At 44.3% G+C, this 18,900-nt stretch overlaps 1 protein-coding gene across 1 annotated transcript in view; it reads right to left on the bottom strand.

Annotated features, from left to right (window-relative positions):
• Positions 1–12,253, bottom strand: part of DNER (delta/notch like EGF repeat containing) — a 300,110-nt gene extending 287,857 nt beyond the window's left edge. The window contains exon 1 of the mRNA XM_032400554.1: positions 11,974–12,253. Within this exon, the coding sequence (XP_032256445.1) occupies positions 11,974–12,249 (276 nt within the window). The 5' untranslated portion in view covers positions 12,250–12,253. The remainder of the gene's footprint in view (positions 1–11,973) is intronic.
• Between the last annotated feature and the right edge of the window lie 6,647 nt (positions 12,254–18,900).

Genomic DNA, 18,900 nt, shown 5'->3' with positions numbered 1-18,900 from the left:
TAACACACAAAAATAAAAGAAAAATAGGAAAACCAGTAATGACAAAAATGTAGGTAAACAGGCATTCTCATATGCTGTTAGTAAATATACAAAACTGTCCAACCTTTTTGGATGGCAATTTAGCAATATTAGAATATTTAATATATGTATCTATATATACACATATACGTCATTGTGTGTATAGCTACTGCAACATTATAACTGAAAAAATGGAAACAATGTACATCAGTAAAGACTAAAACATAGTCATACAACCACACAAAGGAGTACGATTCAGCCATCAAAAAGGATGAGTTTGCTTTCTGTTTTAAGACATAGTAAGATGTTCAAAATAGATGAAGAAAATGTTACAGAACAGTATGCATGGGATGCTTTTATTTTTATCTAAAATAGCTGCATGTATATTATGAGTATTTAGCTTCATATATGCTTATATGTACAGAGAGGAAAATGTAAAACTACACACCAAAATGTAAACAATGATTAGTGCAGAAGTATGAGATTAGTAGAAGGGGTGGAAAGAGGGTAAGAAAAGTTTACCAATGGGCTCTTTACACTACAGGTTCACAGATTTTTTTTTTTTTTTTAAAGATTTTATTTATTTATTTGAGAGAGAGAGAATGAGAGAGAGAGAACACATGAGAGGGGATAGGGTCAGAGGACGAAGCAGACTCCCTGCCGAGCAGGGAGCCCGATGCGGGACTCGATCCAGGGACTCCAGGATCATGACCTGAGCTGAAGGCAGTCGCTTAACCAACTGAGCCACCCAGGCGCCCCGGTTCACAGATTTTTTTAATGCCCTAACATAGTTTGACAGTTGTTCTTAAAAGGGCCCATGAAGATGTAAAACTATGAGCTAAATTAATATTTTAAATGCAAGTTAATAAAAATTTGCCTTATTTAATTGTTTTGCAAGAATTTAAAGTGCCATTGATGTACTCTTCAGAAAATATCTGGGAACTGGAGTACGGATTAGTAAAGCCTTTGAGGTGAGGTTGCCAGATTTAGCAAATTAAAAATATAGACTCCCAGTTAAATTTGATATCAGAAAAACAATGTGTAATATTTGGGGGTCAGGGAAAACAAATTTAAAAGACTCACACAACCTGATTTCAAGACTTACTATAAAACTACAGTAATCAAGACAATGTAGAATTGGCAAAAGGATAGATATATAAAGTCAGTGGAATAGAATAGAGTCTAGAAGTAGACCCATATATTATGGTCAAATGACTTTTAACAAAGCTGCCAAGATAATTCAGTGGAGATAGTCTTGTCAACAAATGTTTCGGGGAACTAACTGGATATCCATATGCCAAAAGTGAATAAAAATTACCTATACATTGCACCACATACAAATATTACCTCAAAGTATATCAGAGACTCAAATGTAAACTTCAAACAATACAATTCTGGAAGTAAACAGGAGGAAATTTTCGTGACCTTAGATCAAACAAAGATTTCTTAGGACACAAAAAAGCACAAACCACCAAAAGAAAAAAAAATAATAAATGAGACTTCAGCAATACTTAAAAACTGCCCTTTGAAAGACACTGTTAAGAAAATGAAAAGACAAGGGGCCCCTGGTGAGTCAGTCAGTTGAGCATCTGACTCTTGGTTTCAGCTCAGGTCATGATGTCATGGGTCATGATCTCATGGGTTGGGAGATGGCCTCAGGCTCAGTGCCCAGCGGGAAGTCTCCTCGGGGATTCCCTCCCTCTGCCCTCCCCCTCATTCGCACTCGCTCTCTCACTAAAATAAATAAATCTTAAAAAAAAAAAAAAGTAAATGAAAAGACAAGCCACAGATTAGGAGAAAATATTTGCCAGTCATATATCAAATCAAGGATTTGCACCCAAAATATAGAAAGAACTCTCACAATTCATTTGAACAGACACTTCATCAAAGAAGACATATGCATAGCAACTAGTATATTTTTAAAAATATTATTTTTTTAGTCATTAGGAAAATGCAAATTAAAACCACCATGTAATAACACTGCACACCTATTAAAGCAGCTAAAATCTAAATCACCCACAAAACCACGAACTGATAAGGATGCAAGCGACTGAAACTCTCATTTGCTGCTGATGGGAATGCACAATGGTATCGCCATCCTGGAAAGCAGTTTGCCAGCTTCTGATAAAGTTGAACTTGCACTTACATGACCCAGCAATCCCACTCCTGAGTATTTATTCAAGGAAATGAAAATCGTATGTCCACTTAAAGACCTCCACGTGAACGTTTCTGGCAGCTTTATGCACAACCACCAAAAACTGGAAACAATCCAAATGCCATCCATTGGTGAGAGAAAAACCCGCAGTATATCCATGCAATGGAATACTAGTCGGGAAGAGAAAAGAGACAAACTCTGGATACACACAACCACACGGATCAATCTCAAAAGCATCATGTTAAGTAGAAGCAGCACACAGGTTGTGTGATTTTATCGATATGATATTATGGAAAAGGCAAAAGTATAAGGACAGAAATCAAACCAACAGTGGCCAAGGGCAGAGGCCAGGGATAGAGTTTACTACAAAGTGGGGCAAGGAAATGTATGGGGGGTGATGAGCCGTTCCTTTTCTTGATTATGGTGGTAGTTACAACAACTGTACGGCAAAAGTCATAGAACCGAATGCTTAAAAAGGTGAATTTCACTTTATGTAAGTTATAAGTCAATGAAAAAAAAATGTCTGGAAATCCTCTGTATAAGGAACAATGGGGAGGTCAGTTTGCAGTTAGAGGTTTTGGTTTTCTTTGCATGGTTCCTATATAAAGTCTTCCCTTTCTAAGGTAATATATTGAGGACATATTTAACACTTCGCTTCTTCTAATACATTCCATGTTGCCTAAAAATTAAGCATGTGATTTTTCCTTAAATAACGTATTCCAGAATTCTGACCTTGAATGTGGGAGACTGGCCGTCCCCCTCCCTGGGCTGTCCTTCCACTGGCAGGTATCAGCCCATTTACTATAGACTCTGGTTCTGATTTCCTGTGAAAAACAGAACTAGGTCTTTTTCATCTCTTGTGATTACTTCCACCACAGAATGCCTTCCATAAAGGAGTTTTAATTTGTCTCTGAAACCCAGGAGTCATTACGAATGTTTCTTTAAATTAACTACAAGCAGCAGATAAGTGCCAACACTGAAATTCTGAAGGACGTGCTGGCTTTCAGGAACTGCTAGCAAAGATAGCAGACATGTTTCTCTTCTCAAGAGCCTTTTCTTTCAAATACACTGATTTCATTTCTCCAATCCTTGCTCTTTTTCAAAAGCCTTCTGCCTTTTTTCTCTCTTTAAGAAAGAAAGACCTTAACATTGTACAAACCCAAAGCATCCTTACAGAAACTAAAATTGCCTGACCTGGAAGCTCTAGCCCTTCTTCCTCTCCCAGTCCCCTCGGGCACTCACGTTCAAAGTCATAAACATGGAACAGTGTGGGACAAGTACAGTACAGTAATAATAAAACACTGTACTCGAAGCCACAGTGCCAGGGCCCGGATCCCCCACTGTCACTGTGCCGTAGGACACCCACCCCACCCCCAGGTAGGTTTCCTTAGCCATGAACTGGACAATTGTGTCCACTTTTATAAAAATAATTTGTATGGTCAGAGGGCCCACTCTGTGCTGGGACTTCCCAAGCTACTCCCCTTAACCCTTACAACCACCCTCTTTATGAGTGAGGAATCAGGGTTAAGAAACCTAATAAGCTTGGCACTGGGCAGAGATTCTAAACCTCGAAATTCCCACTGCAAGCCCTGACAGCTAGCATTTCCTTTCCCTACTGCCTCCCTGGAAACAGACTGTAACCACCGTGTCCAAACACATTCAGCCAAGGCCTGATGGGCAATGAAAAGTTAAATTCTGTCTAGGACGACTTCTGAGATGAAAGCAGTTCCAAGACAAGGGCTCTGTTTATCTGTCCATGTGTCTCCCACGGCTCCCCTCCATGGAACCTGGCTCTGGACACCCCTCAAGGAGAAGGGACCAGGAGGAAGAGAAAAGGGGGAGCAAGGGGGACCAGGCTTTAGCTAAGTCAAATAAATGAAAACAGAAAGGTAAACTCTTTCCACCAACATTTACGGAAACATGCAGCGAGCTTCTTCCTTTGTCAAGGGCCAGATCAGTATCTTCAGCCTTGGGGGCCATACTGATCGGTCACAATGACTCAGCTTTGTCCCTGGAGCTCCGAAGCAGTCACAGACAATACTTAAATGCATGGGTGTGGCTGTGGCCAATAAAACCTTATTGATGGGCACTGAAATTTCAATTTCCTATAATTTCACACATCACAAAATATTATTCTCTCTTTGATTTTTTCCCCCGAACCATTTAAAAATGTCAAAACTGGACACCTGGGTGGCTGAGTTGGTTGTGCTTGACTCTTGATTTTGGCTCCGGTCACGATCTCAGGGTTGTGGGATTCTCTCTCTCCCTCTGCCCCTCTCCCACCTCTCACGCTCTCTCTAAATAAATAAATAATAACACTAAAAATGCTAAAACCGTTCTTAGCTCTTGGCATGGAGGGGAGGGAGAGACACGACGCAGGCTGTCCTTTGCCCTCCAAGGTATTATGAAAATAAAGCTTTATTAGAAGGATTAAAAGCCAGTGCTACTGCAAAGGATTTACTGAAAACCATGGTGTGCTGCCCAGAACAGACCTGGCACCAGGGAAGCTATTAAACGGGCTAAATCTGTCTTCCTATACCTTCCCTCTCCTAAACAGTACCCCTTCCCACGCGCCTAGATCCCCCCATGGTGCCCAGTGCCCTCGTGGTGCCCAAAGCTACACCCCACTGAAGCCAGTTGTGTATTCAACAATATTTATGGGGCACTTACTATGTGGGGCCCCTGCACTGGGGGCCTGTCTGCTGTCTGGGTGCCCGTCCCAGTCCTGGGTCCTGCTCTGCCCTCACTCACCCTGGAGAGCAGAGAGGAGCGATTCAGAGACACCACTCCCCTTGAAGACAACTATCTAAGACTCACATCATGAATGTTGACTGAAGATGGGTTAGTGTTCAAATAAAACAATGAATGATTCCATGAAAGCCTAGGCCATGAGCACATGCTCCATTCACATTGTTCTCTGTTCTTGGCTGCCACTTGGTAAGTGGAGTACAGAGGAGGAACCAACAGAAGTGAATGCTGTGGGGAGTCAGCCCCAGGATCCAAGTCTTCTAGCATCTGATCTGTCACAACCAAAGAAATGAATCTCTACTGGTGGAATTTGGGTCTCATTGGAAGTCAGGTAAGAAAGGATTTTTTTTTTTTTTTGTCCAAGGGAAAGGGCTTTCTAGGCCCCCCACTTTTGTAAAGAAAGGTATAAAATAAATAAGATTCCTATTATAGGTGTGCGCAGCAGCTACCTTTTTATTGGGTGTCTCCCAGGCTAGTCACTGAGCTAGATACGTTTCCAAGCTACAATAGCCTACAAGGCTGGCCTCAGGATCCCATTTTCACAGATGAGAAAACCAAACCACAGGACAATGAATTCCTTATCCAACGCACTCAGAGCTGGATTCCAATGCACGCTGGACTCTTTCCACCCATCCGGCTCCTTCGTGGAGACTTCAGGTCCACTTTGAGATGCAAACCTCTGCCATTTGAGGAGGCTGTGGGCCAGGAATGTCAGCCCCTTCAAAACTAGACACTCTTCTGGTGAGAATGACCAAGAGCAGGTGTGACTGATTTGTTTTCTCTGCCACATGCTAGTTCCGTGCTGGGCAGGCGGTGGGCGCTGCAGGGCCACGACGGGGGTCTAGCGGGGGCTTCTCAATCCTGGTCATACAGTAGAATTACCTGGACAGCATTTAAAGAAATCACCAGCGCCCAGGCCCCACCCCAGACCAATTCAGTCAGAATCTGGGGACAAGGGGACAGCAGGACAGAGGCACTCATCTTTGTAAAAGCTCCCAGGTGATTCTTCCCAGCCGTCAGGGCTGGGCAGCAGTTGTAGGTGAGGGGAGTGTCAGGAACGGAGGAAGGGATAAATCTAAAGAAATTCTGTCCACAAAACTTTGCTGTGTTATTGGATTTTCTCCTTGAGGGACAAGATTCTGTAGTCCCTGCGGCTGGGTTAAGCAGCTCGGACCACAGCTGCCTACTTGAATCTCTAAGGAGATCTAAAAATACAGCTCGGGCATTCTGCTTTCTGACTCAAATACCCTTCAGCTGCAGATAGGTTTTCTTTCTTGTTTGATGCTTGTGAAATGTGGACACAAACAAAACCATTTTGGATGGTACCCTGTCACACGAGACGCTTAAGCAAAGAAGCTAATGACAGAATGCATTTTTGTCAGGTGGCCAAGCTGAGAAAAGTGATGTTTCCTAAGAATGCACTAGATAAACAAAATAAGAAAATCACTTCAATTTAACAACACCAAGAAAAGCAACTGTTTCTTTCTTTCACTAAAATTGTTATAGGATTTTAACAAGCTTTTCTCATTCATTTCAAAGGAAAATGAAGTCACTGGGAATTTTCTGAGAAATTATTCATTTATTTCAGAATAAAAAAGAACTACACATTTATCAAAATTTTAATACAACAAATTGTTCCTTTTTTATACTTCTGTTGTAGCATAACTCATCCTAGTGGAGAGAAAAAGCTGAGTCTGTTCGTTGAAGAAAGACCATCTCAGACTGGAATAAAATGGCATAATCATATTCTATACGGAAATTTTATAGTCCTTTTCTTGGTATACCTTGTATTTGTGCAACTTTTACTTTTTTAAAAAATGTTTTAAAACTCCCATGCTTCTTTCTACTTAATGATAAAACTTTACTGTATTCCCATTTGGTGAATTTCATCTTTTCTATGAAGAAAATAAGGCAAATATATTTGTCCATTTTAGAGATATGAACACTGAGGTTCAAGGATGTTTAATCACTCTCCCAAGGTCACAAAAAGTTGACAGAAGAACCAGAGAAAGAAGCAGTCTCTTGATACTTCAGGTAATACTGGACATTTTGCACACGTCACCATGTGAGTTTGTGAGTAAATGTGTGCATGAGTTTGTGTGTGTGTGTGTGTGTGTGTGTGTGAGCTTCTGTGTGCATATGTGTGCAAAAAGTCCACTGGACTGATGCTGTGCAAAGAACTAGAATTCTTTTTTGTTGTTTGTTAGCTACCTTCCATCAAAAATGGATTCAATCAGGGGCACCTGGGCAGCGCAGTCGGTTAAACATCCAACTCGATTTCAGCTCAGGTCCGTGATCTCAGGGTGGTGAGATGTAAGCCCTGCTTTGGGCTCCAGCACTCAGCGCAGAGTCTGCTTGAGATTCTCTCCCCCTCTCCCTCTGCCCCTCCCCACCACTCTCTAAATAAATAAATAAATAAAATCTTTTTTAAAAATGGATTCATCAGAAGCAGAACCATTGTTTCAAGTTAGCATGTTTAATCAGAAGAGAGGATTATAGAATCAGCTTAGCGAGTAAAATTAACTTACATAAAAAGTAGTTACACAAGCACCCCTTTTTGCTCCAAGTGCAGAAATTGACACATTGTCATTATAATCCCAAAGGATAAGATTCCTAGGGAACATGAGATGAAAAAAACAGGTATCTGACGGCTTGAATATCTGGCAAAGGATTATTTCATTACCACAAGAAAGTTTTACAAGTAAAATAACACAAATTAAAATAATTTAAATAATCGATACTTTGGCCCAAGAGAAGAGAGGAAAAGAAAAAGTGGCTCAGCAGCTGCCGCCTCTGATACCTGCCTGATTTCCCAAATGAACCCGAAAGGCAAGAAGAGCAGCCTCCATATTTCTGAAGTTGGGAGTCTTTTTTCAAACCCACCAGAAATATTTGTATTTCTTTTATTTAGTGCCCATTTGCTTGTCATCGTGGGAAAAAGAACTTCAGCTAGGACCCAGAATTCTAACCCTGAGGTGAAAGCCCTGCTTGGGGGATGGCATAAGGAGAATTTGCTGTGTCTTTGTCATTCCTGCGGCCCTTTGCCCCAGCTAAGCAGAGCCGTTCAAGCTCCTTGTTTTAGAGCAAAACCAGACTCAGAAATCATTTCATCTCCTTTTTACTGATAACACTCAAAGAGGTTATAGCCCTTGCTTAAGGTCACACAGTGAATAAAGACAGGGCCAGGGCTGGACTTTAAACTCTACAGCTCCGCATCAAACCAGCTACTGGATTCAAATGCCAGTTCTACCACTGATTGGTCGTGTGACCTTGGGCCAGTCATTTAACTTTTCTGCACTTCATCTATCTAACAAGGACGGTTGCTGCACCCAGCTCATCAGACACTGTGAAGACTGGTGAATTATTTTGGTAAAGCCCCCAAAACAGTGCTGGTGCATGACAAGTGCTTGATCATCACCACCACCATCATCATCCTCACCACCATTAACACCACCACCACCACCACCACCATCATCATTTCTCTGTAGGGTGGTTTCCATATACATTTTAGAATCCATTGAACCCTCGTGATTTATTCCTGTTTAAGTATGATAGAGGACTTAAAAAAAATGTATTTTAAGTGTTGTATGATTTTCAGGGCAATCAAAATGTTAGATCTGAGATTAGTCATTCAGTCAAAATGAGTTTCAATTTCTACATTTGACAAAAGATGACACTTGTTCTAGCTACCTCATACAATTAGGTAATGAGCATATGAAATGTGTACAAAGGTGAAAAAAGAAAGAAAAGAGGTGGAATTTATGGAGGAACCACGGGTGCTCAGTGATTTACAACACTTAATTTAATCCTCCCAAAAACCCTGTTGCGGATATCCCACAGACAGGATGGTCAGCCACTCAAAACTTGGTTTGAATGTCAAGACTGAAAATGCCACACACACACCAGCAGGGGATGAACAGGTTTCTTGCTCACATAATGGGGCTCTCTGGGGAGATCAGGCAGCTCCCAAATAGATCCCCGGTGGCTTAAAACAGAAGGAAAAGGAACCGGCCTGGGGGCGTGGACAGGGAGCTGCAGGCGGGGGCGGAGCCAGTAGCGCATGGGCGGGGCTTACGGGGTTGGAACCCCGCCCCAACACCCAGGCTTTCGGATCAGTTTGCCCGGATGTGGAGCAGAAGGCAAGAGGGAGAGGTGAGACTGAAAAGCTGTCAACGGTCACACATCAAAAACCCAAATCAGACCCTTTATTACAAACCCTATGAGGTAGATCTCGTTCTCAAAGATGAGGAAACTGAGGCTCGGTCAGTTTAGATCACCTGTCAGAGCAGGTTTTAACTGTGGCAGCTCAACCTCAAAATCGCACATCCTGCCTCCACACCAGTTAGTTCCCAGAGCCTGTGAGTGCCTGTCACCGGGCGTCACCAGAAGTCAGTCAGCCGACCACAGAAAAGCTGAAAACAGCCTAAATCCATTTTAATCCTAACGAGTGGCTTATGAGTTTCTTAATTTTCTCGAAAAAAGAAAGAAAAGGAAAGAGAAGACAAGACAAGAGAGGAAAGAGAAGAAATAGAAGAAAGAAAAGAAACAAAACTTCCGAGTTAGGTTCTATTGTTTCCATTGCTAACATTATTGTCTTTGCGATGGGGGGAGGGGTGACACTCTGTTTAAAGGCTTCTCTTCACATACAGGTAAAATTCCATTTCCAATGTATCCAGTGAGCCTTAGGTTCTATTTCAGTAAGCACCCGTCTGCAATGGCCAACATCCATTCCCCTTATCTGTAACTGAGTGTGTGTAAGGGTTTTTTTTTCCCCTCTGTTTATCTTCTCTATTGAGATTGCCTTCCTTTCCCCCCCATAGAAAACGAGAGTCTCGAGTACAACTGCAAGATCATACAAGATTAAACTGAAATTATCAGGATTCAATTTTTTAGGGGTTATAAGGCTCTGAATCATCTCAGTTAAGTTCTTCTGGGTAACCAAGCCAGATCGGGTTCCAAATTTGCTAAGCTTTCCTGTTAGAATTAGACTTATTTCAGCTCCCTCTCCAACGGGGAGCTCAGAACACCCAGTATTGCTTCTCCTCAGGTGGGCAGCACTCCACAGCTAACACTGCTGGAATGGGAGCTAGACAAGAAACCTAAATCTGTTTTGAACCAGTTGGTTCTGCAATATTTAGGTTTTAGTTTGTGAGTCTTTTCTGGATGAATTTCATTACATATCAAGCCTACTACTTAGGACAAAAAAATATTTATGTTTCTCTGTTAGTCATCTAGGAAACACTACTGAGGTATTTCCGTTTCTTGAAGATTCCTTATAATTTTTGAGTCACACACACACACAAAAATCTCAGAGTTGGTTTAAATTCCCAATGTCCAGCTTTTCTTTCCCTTTACTTAAACTGAAGTACACACTAACCTACCTTCTTCTGTCCATCCCCACTATACTCTGAATCTGAACCAACTATTTCTTTCCAGGATGGAATTCAGACATGTAAATATAACAGCAGTTCGACAGAAGCCTTCAGGCAACTCATTTCTTCAGGAAAAGTCATACACATCATCAATCAATGGGGGAAATTAGTAAGCAAGATTTTGTCCTAATGGTTAGAGAGCCTCCAACAGCAAATTCCCCAAACAGTCATCATGCCCCAAATCCACCCAGATGGTCATATCACACACACTCATCATCATCATCATCATCATCCCCTTTGAGGAAATTAAAGCTTACTGGAACCAGTTAACAAAGAAGGGCACAATATTGAAAAGACAGATTCAGGTTGGTAATTTGCTACTAAAGAAAACAAAATTCTAGGAAATAGCAAACATTCTGGCTGTCAAGGTCAAGCTTCTCAATCCCTTTTAGCTCTATTAAAAAAAATATTAAAGCTTAGCTCATCTCATGTCGTATGTGGCCTTTCTTCCCCTACAGAAAGAAGAGTCCATTTGGGCATTCTCTAAGTAACTCTTGGAGCATTTTATAAAATGTTTATGAAACAAACTCCTCCACTCCAAATGCATGAAAGAAAGCATCTGACCCCAGATATGTTTCACATTCACCTGGTTTAACTGAATAATTCCAGAGAAGTTCATTATTTGCCCCTGCCCTGAAACAGAGACTTGGGGCTTTTCTACCCGCACACACGCCGCTACCGACTCGCCTGTTTGAAAATGTTGATGTTACTAGGTTAATACGTTTCACTGAGCTTTAGCATACTTCTAATCCAGCCTCTTTTATTATGTTCTGCCAAATTCTCTTGTAAATCCCAAATCCACGCGCGGCCGCTGGCCATCTCCCATCCCTCGCGCCGCCCCACGCTTCCTCGAAGCTTCCCAGTGCCCTGCTCACGCCCTGAATGCCCGTCCCAAGCGTGCGCCTCGAGGAGCGGCCAGCCCGGAGCGAGACACACCCGAGCCCCACGCACAACGTCCCCTCGAACATCTCTGACTGTTGCAACACCCCCTCCTAAGCCCAGAAAGGGCCGGCCGCAGGGCGCGGAAAGGCAGCTGCCCTCCCGGCCTCCAGCTGCCAGATCAGAGCCTTCAAGGCTGGAGGAAAGGAAAGAAAGTGTCCGACCACCTGGCACGGAGCCCGCCATCACCCGATTCCCCTACCGCGCACCCTCGACACACGCAGGGGCCAGCGGGACTGGGAGCAGGGGCTGCTTGGACACTGAACACCTCGCCCGGGACGCTCGGAGCTGGCTCCCCTGAGCTGCCCCGGGGAGCACCGAGACCCCGCTCTAGCGGAGTGTGGCTTGGCCCGGGCCAGGAGGGGCGCGCCACTTGGGGGCCCATGGTCGTGCCAGGAGTAACGGGGTTAGGGTGGCTGCCAGGCCCTGGAGCGGCGCGCCCCGAGAGCCCCGGGCTGGCACGGCAGGAGAACTGGGGTGGGTAGGGAAGAGGCACTTGCTAGGTCGGCCAGGGGTTCGCACCCACGCGGGCCAGGAGGCCAGATTCATCCCCTCCCCGAAGAAGGAGAAGCTGGTATCAAGCGTGCTGGAGCCCCGCGCCGGGCAGCGCGCAGCGTCGGGCGGAGAGAAGCTGCTGGTCCTGGGCCGGCGCCCCGCCCCACGCCCGCCGGCTCCACTCACCTGGCAGTTGGCGCCGGAGACCCCGGCGGGGCAGGTGCAGCTGTAGTCGGGCTCGCCGGCAGGAGCCGGGGACTGCGGGCCGGGCGCGGGGCGCGGGGTGCACACGCCCCCGTTCCGGCAGGGCTGCGCGGCGCACGGCCCGGGCGCGGGCAGGGGCGCGGCGGGCACCGGGCTGGCCAGGCAGCCGCCGCGGAACCCCGCGCCGAGCAGCAGGAGCAGCAGGGCCGACGTGGGTAGCAGTTGCGCACCGGGCGCCGGGGCGCGGCGGGGCGGCATGGCCGACCGAGTGGGCGCGGGAGCGGGAGCCGGAGCTGGGGTGCGGCGGCGGCGGCGGCGGCGGTGGTGGCGGGAGCGGCGGCGAGGGCTGCTCGGCTGGGCCGGGCGCCTCCTGCAGCAGCTGGGATCCGCGGTTCCCGGGGCAACGGAGGGCGGGGCCTGAGGGGCGGGGCAAACGGGGGCGGGGCTCCGGGCGGGCGCGGGCGGCAGAGGAAAGGGGCGTGGGGACCCTTCCCCCGCGGAGAGTTGGGACGGGAGGAGCGCAAAGGTCGCCCCGGGCCCACCGGCCTGAGGGGTGCGGTCAGAGTCGCGGGTGTGTCCAAAAGAACCCCGAGGGGCAGCGGCGGCGGTGCGGGCCCGGCGGGGAGCTAGGCGGTGCTCGGGAAGGAGAGGGGGGTGAAGGGGTCAACGCCGGCGAGGGGAGGAGGGCGGGGCGGCTCCGGCTCGCAGCAGTGGCCCGCGGCCTCTTGGCGCAGAATCGGTGGGACCGCTGCGGGGCCCGGCCTTACCTCATTCCCCCGGCTACTCCTCCCCCTCCCACAGCACTCCGCTGGCACACACAGCCCGCGCCGCGCCGCCACCGAACCCCGGAGTCCCGACACCCGTTCCTCCACGGGGCTTGCTGGGAAAGGCCCTGGCGTGGGCCCGGCCAGCCCCGGACCCTTGTCCTTGGTGCTGACCGAGGAGTCGCCTTTCTCTCGGGCTCTTTCCCGAGGGCGGAGCCGGCCGTGCCACACAGAAACGTCTGACTGTGGCGTGTGAGAGCTGGAAGACACCTCAGGATCAGTGTCCAACCCTGTCGTTGAGCCGACGAGGAAACTGAGGCCCAGACAGGCTGGACTGGAACCCAGTGGGTCACTTGACTCCCGGCCCAGAACGCTGTCAGTCTTCTGCAAGAGCAGTTCAGAAGCACAGGTTCGCAAAGGCCCTGGCCGGATTTACTATGGTGCTCTGTGTACAAGGAACATCCACCGTGACCTACTTGGGGAAAGGGAACTTTTCTAAACGTCCCGGTTAGGCTGGCTCATGCTTTGACAGCCGAGGAGGTCAATTTCCGTTGCATAAACGCAACGGCTTTGTCTCCACCACCCGACCTTTCACAACCTCTAGGTATAGACTCCCAGGTACTTGTTACCTTCTTTTTAAGGTGGCCTCATGAGAAAAGAAAATGTGACTCTCGTGGATTGACAGTTGGGCAAATTTTTTTTTTTTTAGGGCTCACAAAAATAGTTTTGTAAAAGCCGGGCAAATAAGAAAGTAGAGAATCCACATGAACCCATACAGGGAGGTGCCCCAGATGAGCAACCAGAAGCTGCTAAAAGTGTCCAGTGAACATAGGCAAACTGAAGAGCCTCTCCCAGTCCTGCACAGGGAGGAGCAAATGTCAGGCTTTTGTGCTTAGGAAGATGCCTAAAATTCATGTGGTCATTGCAAGAAATGGTTGAAACCCAGATGCAGCTGCATGCAGCAGGGGGAATTCAGACCTCCAAGTGGATCAAACAGTTACTACATATTCTCTCACACCCGCAGTCTTTTATCTGAGTCTTCTTTAAAAAAAAAAAAAAAATCTTAATTTTATGCCACGCCAGCACCCTCTGCTGGTACTAGTCTCACCATTCGGGTGTTTATTCCACTTTCTGTGCCCCCAGATTATGTATTCTTTCCTGAAACTAACTTCTCTTACCTTAAATCCTGAAAAAAATGCACTGGTGCTGCTCACTCCCTTCCATCAACACACACACTCAAATGAAGTGTAAGGACGTTTGTAAGCTAATTAAAAATCACACCTTGGTTTCCTATACTTTTACCTAAGCAACCTCTTTGTGTGTGAATTTTGTATCACTTTGAAATATGGAAAAAAAAAAAACTAACACTGGTTTTATTTTCTGGATGCTGATTCCTGAATTTTCTAGATAATGCTTAGGTTTTGTAAAAGTATTCTGTCTTTAAAAAGGTTATTACGGCAGAGACAATATAAGACCATTTCATTTTTCTCCAAACTGAAAAGAAAGACTAAATCTCCCAGCCCTCTTGCTGATAGGTGGAGCCATGTGATTGGTTTTGGACAATAGAACATAATGCTTTGTGCTCTGGCCCCAAAACATCCACACACTAAATACCATATAAGTGTTTAATATTATTATTGCTGTTATCATTCTTGAAAAAGTGGGTCTTTTCTTTGGCTTTGAAGGCTGATTTGGTACTTGTTTGACAGTTTCCAACCATCTACAAGACCCCCAAATACCAAACTACAAAGTCCAACTAATATATTACCTTGCCTTATTAACAGAAGTCATTGAAATACTGTTGGTTCTACATTTAAATACCAGCTAAAAAACCAAGCATCGTTGGGTTCATATTATTCCAAACTTACAGAACATCAAGTCTTCACCCTAATCCATCTCATTTCCTTTCTTGATAGAGACCCTACATTAATAAGTTGAGGGCAAAATATAAAAATAATGTGTCTTGATTTCAATAAAGAATGTGATAGAATTCTCATGATCACCTTAGGGAGAAAGTAGACTTGAAACCATTGAACAAGTATAGTCTGAACATTCTAGTTAGTAGATCTCTACCAGGCGAGAGGAGGTTTTTAGGGAAATGCCATAGAATCTCAAAATTCGACAGTTAATACAATTCATTCCAGAATCAGGATGTCAAATTATCTCAACCAGTAAAAATGCTGAGCTAAAATAAGTGAAATAGAGTATTAAGTCAATGATGGTGCATTTGACCTTACTGCCATTTGCCAATATTTCTGTCTCTCCTTCTTTTAAGAACTTCTCTTCAGGACTATATTTTCCTGTCCCCTTGAAGTTAGGTGTGGTCCTACGACTTGCCTTGATCAATGAAACATGAGGGGAAGTAGCATGTACCACTTACAGGTGGAAACCTTTAAAATCCAGGGCATGACTCATGTGACCAGGCTGACCAGCAAGACTCCAAGAGATGCAGGATCCTCCAGCCCGTGTCCCTGAGGGAGGACAATGTGGTGAAGCAATGGGAACTTGCAATAGGCATATGGTGTAAGACATAAACCGTTGTAGTTTTAAGCCATTGAGAATCGGCGATGTTAAATAACTCCAGGTCACACACTAGTAAGTGGCAAGGCAAGACTAATTATCCCCAATGAGCCATGTAGCAGGACCAGCTAGCTCAGATGGACTATTCCTGTGAGATAGAAGACTGGATATGTAATTGGGGATTCCAAGGTCTCTGGATTTAAAGGAACAGAAAAATTTCAAGAAACAATGTGGTCCATTTTTTTCATGGATCTACTCCAGAGTTATAACTCAACTGCATTATACTGTAGGATGTTATAAAAATGTTACAAACCAATGCAAATATAATTGTCTTTGTTTTTTGCATTTTGTCACAGGAGAAAAAATGCTCCCACACTAGCACAAGTTCATGGGCATTTGGGGAACTGCTGGCCTCAGTGAGAGCAACACTCCTCTTCATGGGGAGGTTCTCACACCCTATGACCTCCAGAGCATCCTGTGGGAATGCTGTTATCAATGCATAGTGTGATGCTCCATACACTTAGAATCTCATAGTCAGAACAAATTGCAGAGGTTACCTGGTATGATCTCCCAGGGTCAGAACTAAGATCCAAACTGGAACATGTACATGGTGTGATAAATCACCTTCAGCTTACCTGGAGCTGCACAGGTACTAACATATGCATCTATCAATGATTTAACACTCACCTTCTCCCCTAAAGCATTTAAGTTTTCTGCAGCCCTTGGCAGATGGATCCCTACCCCTCTCTCTGCACCAGAGCTGCCTGTAGACTGCGATGTCATTATCGTTGCCTCTTCTCACTTTCAGTTACTCTTTAAAGATAAAGGGGGACATTCCTGCCCCCCTGCAGAGGGTGGGCCTGGATGCTGGATTGAAGCTGGAGTCAGCTTGGAAAAAAAGTCAGCCACACAACCTAGAGAGAAGGGACACTGTTACACTGCCTGACAATTTCCTGCCATGAGATCAGCACCAAATAGCCTACCATGACCAGTTGCATCAGGAGCCATGATGATGTTGGGCAAATTACTCAGTCTTTTTCACCTTCAGATGCCACATAATATAGAGATAGAAATCCCTAAGTTGGAGAAGGTCATCAAAGGAATGTGATGGCTGATTGACCTGCAAATTGGTTACCTGTGCAATTAAAGGCTCCTCACCCCCATCCTCACCCCATGTCCCGGGAATGTACATTCCATCCACTCTTCTTATAGCCAGGGCTATTCAAGGACATAGCCTTGAGAGAATAAGGTGCTGTTGAGACCATCTGGACTAAATATGTGACTGAACCCAGTTAAGGTCTCCATATAAACCTCTAAGATTCTGGTGGGCAGGTGTAGAGATCTACACATATTGCTGTCCCCCAAGACAAACCTCATATGTAAGTTCTCTTGCTTATTAAAATTGCCTCACCAATCTGGAGTGACCTGCCTCTCTCTTCAGTTTCTCCTTGTCCTCCATGTATGGGATCCAATTTCAGATTTCACCTGGTAAGCTCCCAAGGTTGTAAAACAAAACCCTACTTGATAGAGATCTTGGGAAAACTAAATGGGCTGATACCATGTGGTAATGTGTGGAATATGTGCAAAGTTCCAGGCACTAATATACGTATATTTTTTTACATATTATCTCATTTAATCCTAACCCCAGACCATAAGGCAGAAACCCAATTAAAAGAAGACAAAATTGAGGTGCAATGAGGTTAAGTAAATGGTCTAAAGTCACCCAGTACACAAGTAGAGTGGCCAGAAGTCGAGCATAGAGAGGAGTCTGGCTGATGAGTCTGTACTTTGAACCTCTTCTCTTCATCTGCTATGTGAATCTCCTATGGTGTGGAGTCTGATATTTAGTAGATAGTGCACATTATATATATGTAATACATGTATGATATATGCATCATATCTAATGGATAGGTGAAGTGTGTTTCATATCTGTGAAGTGTATCATCTATGTGTGTGATGTCTCATGTGTCTGCTGAATATGCTGTGTGTGTATAACGTATGTTATCGTGTACACGCATGAATGAATACATGGTATGATGCCCAGTGCCTAGTGGATTTTGGTTTATTATCAGGGGAGGCACTAGAAGGTTTTATTTATTTATTTATTTATTTATTTATTTATTTAATTTATTGACTGCTCACTTGCTTACTTTGTAAGGAGCACCACTATGACTTGCAGAATTACAGGATGTGAAAATGGGATGGGACTCTGAGGATCTTTTCTTAGGGAAGAAGAGACATTGAAGAAGTTAATCACAACTCTCGGCTGGGCAGCAGTAGAACCAGAAGGAGACCCCCATCCTCCGAAGTCCACAGTTTATCTCTCCACTTTCCCACAGTGCCCTTTCTCCACTCTCAGTATTTCCTACCTAAAGGGCAATCAAATCAAAATGCAACATAAAAACACAAATTCTAAGTCATGGGAGTTTTATGTGTCTTTGAAGAGTCTTCACAAAAATAAATATGATTTGCATATGTTCTAGCCACAAGCACCAGAACTATTATCTTATTTCTTTAATTAGTAGTATCCTTTTTAAATTACTTATGTAAGTGTGTTAACATTTTTATCCAGGTTATTTTACTCTGGATCATCATTGAACAGTTCCTAAATGCTGTGTTTAAGATAAGTTCACATTTACTTACTTCCCCCTAGACTTGCTCTGATTTGAATTAAACTACTGTCCTAGCAGCTGTTTAAAACAGTTCTAAATTCTTTTACAGCACCACTTAATATTGATTTTATCTAGGACAAGTTTAAATGAGAAGTCTTGAATAAAAAGACAGAAAGGAAGAATATCTTCCCCACATAAATATTTCATAAAGCACTTGAACTACCACCAAATGGAAATCAGATATTTTCACAGAGACTCCTGAGAACATGAGAATTATGTTAAACTTAATAGTTGCTTTTATTTCCAACATTTTGTTATTATGAAGAATGTAGCATACTGGAATAGAGGAGTGTTTTCAAATAGGAATCCACATCAACTGACTTAAAAATAAGGAGGTTCAATCCCATGCGTCTCTTTTGCTCTTGAATTCACACTGGGACCTTGAAAAAGAATAGCACAAAATAACTCTAGTCCTTGGATTTTCCAGTGGCAATGGAAATACTTGCATTGGCTTTTGCCAACATGAAAAATATGTCTAGTTTTTATTTCCATATGGAAGATTTTTCCATTAATGGCTTAAACAAATTAGGATTTTATTCTCCCACGTAAAAGAAGTCTGGAAGTTTTTGGTCCAGAGCTGATAAAAGTTCTCCTGATGACTCACACAATTACCAGCAGAGAAACTTCCTGTCTGCAGTTTGGAATATCCAAGCTGAATTATCATCAATTCTGCCTATGATGGGACATCTGTTGCTTTCTCCACTAGTATCTGTCCTTTCTTTAGGTAATGGGATCCAGATTTTGTTTGGAGGAACCAACTCTTAGCTCAACTTCCAGTGAAACTGACCCCGAGAAAACATAGGCAGAAAGTTTTTGATATCAATCTTGGCCATCACTTCTTAACATGACACCAAAAGCACAGGAAAAAATAAATAAATAAACAGATGGAATGACATCAAACTGAAGAGCTTCTGCCCGGCAAAGGAAGCAATCAACAATGAAAAAGGAGCTTA

Source organism: Phoca vitulina, unplaced genomic scaffold, assembly GCF_004348235.1.
Source record: "Phoca vitulina isolate PV1807 unplaced genomic scaffold, GSC_HSeal_1.0 scaffold1, whole genome shotgun sequence".
Lineage (NCBI taxonomy): Eukaryota > Metazoa > Chordata > Mammalia > Carnivora > Phocidae > Phoca > Phoca vitulina.
The sequence above is the reverse complement of the archived record's forward strand: the minus strand, read 5'-3'. Positions and strand labels throughout refer to the sequence as shown.